The sequence below is a fragment of the Rattus norvegicus genome, chromosome 17, assembly GCF_021556685.1.
Source record: "Rattus norvegicus strain SHRSP/BbbUtx chromosome 17, alternate assembly SHRSP_T2T, whole genome shotgun sequence".
Taxonomy (NCBI): domain Eukaryota; kingdom Metazoa; phylum Chordata; class Mammalia; order Rodentia; family Muridae; genus Rattus; species Rattus norvegicus.
The window spans coordinates 79,958,243-79,965,798 of NC_141550.1; the positions used below are offsets into that span (position 1 = coordinate 79,958,243).

The window sequence follows — 7,556 nt, forward strand, 5'->3', positions numbered from 1 at the left end:
GCAGTTGAGAGCACCCAGAGGAAGGGGTTTGATTGCCAGGACGTAATGATGGCCCAAAAACATCCAAAAACTCCAGTTCCAGGGACTCAAACACCCTCTTTGTGATGGTTTGTAAATGCTTGGCTAGGGAGTGGCACTATTCGGAGGTGTGGCCTTTTGGAGTAGGTGTGCACCATGGGCGTGGTCTTAGGACCCTCATGCTAGCTGCCTGGAAGTCCGTCTTCCACTAGCAGCCTTCAGATGAAGATGTAGAACTCTCAGCTCCTACTGCACCATGCCTGCCTGCATGTTGCCATGATCCTGCCTTGATGATACTGGACCGAACCTCTGAACCTGTAAGCCAGCGCCAATTAAATGTTGTCCTTTATAAAACTTGCATTGATCATGCTGTCTGTTCACAGCAGTAAAACCCTGACTAAGACATCTTCTAACCTCCTCAGTATGTATTGCGTACATACATACATCCAAGAAAAATCCTCACACATACAAAACAAATCTAAAAATCACATTTTTTAAAGCACAGAATATTAGCTCTGAGAGTTCTTTTACTTCATTTCCTTTGCTTCCAAGAAAATTCCTTAAATGAGTGGTTCTCAACCTCCCTACGGCTGTGACACTTTGACACAGTTCCTCGTGTTACGGTGACCCCAACCATAAAATTATGTTGTCGCTACTTCATTACTGTAATTTTGCTACTGTTATGAATCATAATGTAGACATCTGACATATAAGATATCTGATATGCAACCCCTGTGAAATGGCCGTTAGACACTCCCACACGTGGGTTGAGAACTACTGCCCTACAGTCTCAGACTGTCAGTCACAAGAATAGTCATAATGGCTTACACACATTGAAAACTCTTAAGCACTATGCCAAGAGTTTAAATCAAATGAGTACACAATATGGCTTTGACTTTTGTCTCTGTTTTGAAGAAGGGGAACCTGAAGCGCGTGTGCCTTCTTCCCATCTCATTCCTGCTTTGTGAAGAACTCCTTATTAAGCCCAACTCTTGGGCATCCAAAGCCTGTGGGCAGATTGGCTTGTGGCTAACAGGAAGCAGACAAGGAGTATAGGGACAAGCCACAGCAGGCTACAGTCCCAAAGGCACACCCCAAGTGATTTATTTCCTCCAGGTAGATGGATCTTCCGAAACTTCCACAGCCTCCCGCCCTGGTTGGGTACCAAGGTTGAAACAGAGAGGAAGGAGAACATGTCAAATTCTAACTGGAACACTTAGGTTATAGCTCTCGCCTTTTTCCAACTTCTATTTCTAACAAGCACTTTACCCTTGAGCATGCAATAATGTCCACCAATATTTGCACTGCACTTGCGCTGTGCCAAGTTGGGAGAGAGACAGGAGGACACCTAATTTGGAACTGCATTCTTGACGCCTTCGATCATGCTACGGTATCTTCATAGACAATATGACTACACTACTGTTTTCGCCAAGTCGCAGACTGTAGCCAGTTCTTACCCTGTTGTCTTCCTGGATCTCCCAGTCACTGGAGAATGTAGTCAGCTGCTGCCCTTGGGAACAGTTAGCGAACTGGAACAGGCTGGAAAACATCCTTCTGTTCTCCTGTGTGTCTGGAAAGATGGCGTCTTGGAAATTGACTCCGTGTGGCAAGAGATTGTAATTTTCATCCATCCTAAGGGGGAAGGGTCAAAGCAGAAATGTAGGTGAGCCTATTGGAGATGGGCCAGCTTCAGTTTGGTTTACAAAGGACAGAGATGGTCTCATTAATGTCACCATGAATTCCGGCGTGGTCCTCGGGAAGGGACCTCTTCCATTAACATTCCACTTTGCACTGCTTGAGTCTAGCTTAAGGTTTTCTAAAGAAAGGAGTCTAGACAAGAGGGAAGGGAGATGTGTGCTTGCCTGCCTGTCTACTTCCCATTTGTCATAGTGCCCCTTTGCTTCCTGGTGAGCAGACAGCAGTTGCAATGTGGCCTGGATTCAAGTCTCACTGCTACACCATGGTCAGGACATGGAACAAATTTCTTCTTTAAGCACCATCGTCTCCCTGTCTGCTATGAGAAGACTGTGGTGGAATATACTGTCTTGGTAATGTCGCGGGAATTACACTGGAAAACTGTAAATGGGACTCAGAGGGTAAGAGCATTTCCTGATCAAGGGTGAGGACCCAAGGTCAAATCCATAGCACCCCCCGTATAAAGCCAGCCATGGATGTGCATGCCAGTAACACCAACACGGAGACAGGAACAGGCAGGTCGCAAGAGCCTGCTAGCCCAGGCTAGCCCAAACAGCAAGTTTCCAAGTGAATGAAAAACCCTGTCTCAAGGCAAGAAGGTGGAGATCGATAGAGGACGATTCCAGTGTCTTCCTCTGGCCTCTGCATCTGCACATACTCCAGTGTATGCACCACATACACACATAACACACATCCAACACACACAAGGATAATGAAGAACTTGGCACAGAGCGAATGCAGTCCAAATATTGGCAAACATTTTCATATGCTCAAGTGTAAAATGCCTATTAGAAATAGAAAGGAAAAAAAAGAGGTGGGAATTATAACCTAAGGGTTGCAGTTTGAATGTGAGATGTTCCCCTTCCTCTCTGTTTCAACCTTGATACCCAACTAGGGTGGGACATTTCAGGAGGTTGGATCTACCCGCAGGAAATAAATCACATGGTGTATGCTTTGGGGGCTAGATCCTGCTCTGGCCCCTTTCTATATTCCTTCTCTACTTCCTGTTTGCCACGAGGTGAAGAGCCTCTGCCTGTGGATAACCATAACCACCCGCCTCAGTGCACAGGGCCACACAGCCATGGAATGAGACAAAATAACCCCTCCCTCCTTTCCACTGAGCAGTCACAGGTAGTGAACAGGAGGCAGAGCAAGGCCAGTCCAGAGGAGGAATGCTTTGTGTGCAGTTATTAGCCTACTTCAAGGCAAGACAGTCAGCTCTATGAAAAGGCAGTCTGTCACAGCATTGTGTGACTTTCTGCCAACAGATCATCGCAAAAGAAGAAAACATTGGCTGGCCACCGCACGGTCACTGGACCATGTTGTGATTAAAGAATTAAATAATTAAGGGTTGGGGATTTAGCTCAGTGGTAGAGCGCTTGCCTAGGAAGCGCAAGGCCCTGGGTTCGGTCCCCAGCTCCGAAAAAAAGAACCAAAAAAAAAAAAAAAAGAATAATTAAATAATTAAATAATAAGCAAAAACCCAACACTGCCTGCTCTTTTCTTGAGCTTCCATTCAGCGGTGTCAGTTGTTTTATAGCTGGGCTTTCAGTGTTTCCCCTAAATAAAAACACGAGAAGGCCACCAACTCAGACTTCTCCGTTTCAAGAAAAGGCACGCTCACAGTTCTGGCTGACTTTATTTAGAAACTATAGTTTCCAGACAATTACAGAAAAGAAGAAAAGAAGAGAAGAGAAATCAACCTAATCTGGCTAAGAAGCTCAAGCCAACAGAAAGCAGAGCGCGCTCTAAACTTAGCCTGCCTTCAATGGAAAACACATGTGGTCTTGAGCCTATGGGTCCCCTCCAGCGTCGCTTACCATTTCTTTCTCAAGAGACTTCAAAAATAAACCTGCAGCCCGCGGTCAGAATCATTCCCAAGAACCTTGGTGCTGTTCTACAACTGGTAAGACTGAGACTCTTACCCATCATCATAAACCTTTGGGTTAAATCACTGACCGTCTTAAAACTTGGCTAAAATCCCATGCCCGCCCCTCTCTTTCCGCTGTTCCAGACCCATCTTGATTGCATTAGAAGCAACCCACAAGATTGGGTATCCACCTGCTGTTTTCTACCTGTGATCTAGGTCGAATGCAGTAGGCAATAAAAATGAACTGAATTTGGGAGGGACAGATGGGTTTGCTGTTGATCATAAGCCAACCTCAGTGGAACGCATCACAAGATTGGTGGTGTCTACATAGCCTATTGCCCCTCTGCACTCTTCAACGCATTGTGACTGGGGGTCTGTACCTTTCGCGTTAGCAGGCTCCCTGTAAAGCTCTGCTGAGTTGAATCACGGGGCAGCAGGTACAGCGCGTGGAGGGCGAGGGGGAGGGGCGTGGGGGCGGAGCTGCTTTCTGCCATTGAGGTGGGTAAGAAAGGAGAGCGTGAGTACATTTAACGACAGGACTTCCCCAGCTGCTTCCCTCGAGCTTCTCTCACCATTTCCTTCTCACTTTTATGCAGATGAGAAATAGTGGAGGGGAGGAGCGTGAGAGTGGACTCTGAGAGAACTGGCTCGAAAACTTACACTCCAGAAGTTCAAAGCCAGAAAGGATCCCAACAGCTGATTGCAAAGGGCATCTTTCTCAAAACGTCAAATGGGTGATTGGAAAACAATTTGATAGCTGCGTGTGGGTAGCATGAGCGTGTGATCCCAGCGCTGCCTTTAACCCCCGGTCTGTGTATATAACTCCAAAAGCATCGCTGTATCTTAAACATCTTTAGCCAGGGGTGGTCAGGATCTTCATAAAGGACAGAGCAAGGAGAAAATTTAAAAAGCCTAAGGCATGTTTTAGTTTGGGGGGAAGGGCGAAAGCGGGCCCCCAGGAGCGCTCCTGACCGGCCGATGGTGACAGGCTCACCTTACAAAGAAGAAATAGGAGTAGTCTTGGACCACCGTGTGGGAGTGGCAGGAGAAGTAGCCCAGACCTGTAAGGTTGAGCCGGGAGCCGGCGGGCACCTCCAGCATACTACCCCACGCCTGGTCACACAGCATCTCCACCTCCGCGGAGTAAAAGAGCCCTCCCTCTCCAGCTTGGTACTGCCACGGCAGGTAGTTGTAGAGGCCGGGCACCTCGGGGTGCAGCGCCAGCACCTTGGCATACACGATGGTCTCGGCCAGCTCGGCGCGGCAGCCTTCGCTCAGGGGTCTCCACTCCGACGGCAGCTGGCAGGCGCGCGCGGGCGCCGGGGAGACGGCGAGGCAGAGCGCGGCGAGCAGCAGCGGGAGCGGCATGCCGGCGGCTACGCTCTAGCCCGGGCGCATGGCCCGCCGGGTGCCGGGGGCAGCGAGGAGCCGGGGAGCCCGCAGCGCCAGTCCGGGAACCGCGGCCTGGGCGCTCAGCTGCACGCGCTCGGGAGAGCTGGGTGCGCCGCTAGCTCTACCGCCGGGATCACCATGCCCCCGGTCTTCGCCCCGCCACGCTTAAAAGGGTCGAGAGGACGCGACGGGACGGGCGGGGACTGGGGCGTGGACCGCGGCAGGGGCGGGGAGTCCGCCAACCCGACAACCGGCCCTTGCACAGCTCGGGGAAGGAAGGGACCGACCCCTGCTCCCTGGGACTCCAGGGTGACGAGACGTGCGAACTAGCTCTTGACCGCCAGACCCAGTTGGTTTGTAGCGCGCCTCTATGGGTTAGGTCAGAGCTTGCCAGGAGTAAAGAGTTGTTCCCTACGCAGGTACTCCGCGCCCGTTGCTCTCAATTTGCACGATGGAGCACTCTGAGTAAGTCTTTAAGTTTTCTACGCAAGTGATTTAGAATCAAAGCACATCGAAATCAAATCTGATTTTCTCTTCCCAGAACTTCATTAAAACAATATCTCCCCCTTCTCCTCTCTCCCTCCCTTTCTCCTTCTCTTTCTCTGCTCCTCCCTTCTCCTCATCTCATTATCCCCTCCTCCTCTCTTGTCCGTCCCCCTCTCCTCCTCTCCCCTTTCCTCTCCTTCTCCTCCCCCTCTCCCTCATCCTCCCCTCCTCTCCTCATCTTTCCTTCCTCCCCTACCTCCCCTGTTCCTTCCTCCCCTCTCCCTCTCATCTCTATCATGTACACACACAGAGAGAGAGAGAGAGAGAGAGAGAGAGAGAGAGAGAGAGAGAGTTTTCTGTAATAAAGATGTTAAAAGAGTTCCCATAAAGATTTGAAAAGTCGTGTTCATGGATTGATCGATTGACTGACGGACTGGTTTAAACTTAGCTGCTTTATACAGCTCCATATTCGGAAAGCCCTACACCTGGGAAGCAAATTCATCTGTAAATTCAAAAAAAAGCTTTTCCCTAGTTAGAGGGTGAAATGGAAGAGACCAAAACCCTCAAAAGTTCCCAGTCTCCATTTTGCTATTCTTGGTGTACTGAGAATAAATCACAAGGGGGCTGAGCGTGTAGCTCCGTGACCAGAATGCTTGCAGGGCGAGCATCGTGCCCTGAGTCTGATCTGCAGCCCCATCCCTTCATCAGATGGGCCCTGTGGCAAACACACAGTACTTGGGAGATGGAAGCAGGAAGATCAAAGTTCAGAGCTGTTCTCCACTACATAGGGAGACTTCATGGAGAGCTTCGAGTCCAGCGTGGGCTAAAGAAACTGTCCCCAAAAAAAGAAAGGAAAGAAGGAAGGAAGGGGTGAAGGAAAGAAAGAAGAGAGAGAGAGAGGGAGAGGGGAGGAGAGAGAGAGAGAGAAAGAGAGAGAGAGAAGGGAAGAAAATAAGATGCCTGTTTGTAAGTGTATTTATCATATATTTATGTTGTGGGTGTTATCTATATATCATCATAATATGCACACTGTATTTAATGCATTTTTACAACAGATTTATAAGCAAAGTTGCCCTTAAAATGGTAGACTTCTGGAGCTTCTCATTGGGGTTTGCAGGTTTGGAATCAGGAGTGGTTCCAGGACCTAGAGAGAAGAGCAGTCCTAGGACAATGAGAAGAGACTCTACAGCAGTGGAAGGAGAGTAAAGGCTGGCCGCAGCTCACAGGCCCAGCCCTTCAGGGAGTCCTGAAACCCTGGTTGGACCGTCCCTTTTGCGACTGACTGCTTGGGGTGGCTTCAGGTGTTGACAGGCAGCTTTTACAAACCCCAAATGTCGCAGAAGGGGCTTAGAAGGAAGATGGGGTGGAAGAAACCTGAGGGAAGGCTTGGGGCATTTTTAGACACTGAAAGAGACTTCAGGCGGTGTTACCCAGTTGTCAGATTTGGCGCTCTTCAGATGTCATGAGGGTCACATGAGCTTAGACTATTGTCGCTGATCCAACTGGGCTTTATTTTCACAAACCTCATGAAAGTCCCAAGCGGAAGGAAGTATAAGACAGAGGCCCTTCCCAGGCCATGGATTTCCCTGTGTCAAGTATTCAGCCTGAGACACTTCTCTCTCTCTCTCTCTCTCTCTCTCTCTCTCTCTCTCTCTCTCTCTCTCTCTCAAGGGTAGGGGCTACTGGTCAGGATTTAATCCTGCGATGTGGCCCACTAATACTTTCGGGCAAGAATTTCAAGTGAGTACCATGAGGGGTCCATGAGGCGTTAAGTTATGTAGGAAAATCTTAGTTATAAGCAAAATAAATGCAGGGGACAGCAGTGCCAAGGACTCTGTGCAGTCACCTGCCATGGGAAATACCAGACTTTCACACAATGAGTAGTGACGCTTAGGCCAAACATCAGAGGCCGCTTATCAGCACAGCCTCATTGTCTCTCATTGGCCATTTAAGCTATGAACTTTCATGGGGTTACCGCACGGACCTGCTCCGACTGTCATAATGAAATACTACAGGCTGGAGGCTTACAGGGCACAGATTTATTTCTCCCAGTTCTGGAGACTAAAAGTTCAGTCTCCAGATGCCAAGACCGGCG

The 7,556-nt window shown here is 49.2% G+C and overlaps 1 protein-coding gene across 5 annotated transcripts in view; it reads right to left on the reverse strand.

Moving 5' to 3' along the window:
* Window positions 1–5,115, reverse strand: part of Ccdc3 (coiled-coil domain containing 3) — a 100,667-nt gene extending 95,552 nt beyond the window's left edge. For all 5 annotated transcript variants that reach the window (NM_001432312.1, XM_087591368.1, XM_087591369.1 and 2 more), the window contains 2 exon segments: window positions 1,476–1,650; window positions 4,578–5,115. In NM_001432312.1, the coding sequence (NP_001419241.1) occupies window positions 1,476–1,650; window positions 4,578–4,951 (549 nt within the window). In that variant the 5' untranslated portion in view covers window positions 4,952–5,115.
* Between the last annotated feature and the right edge of the window lie 2,441 nt (window positions 5,116–7,556).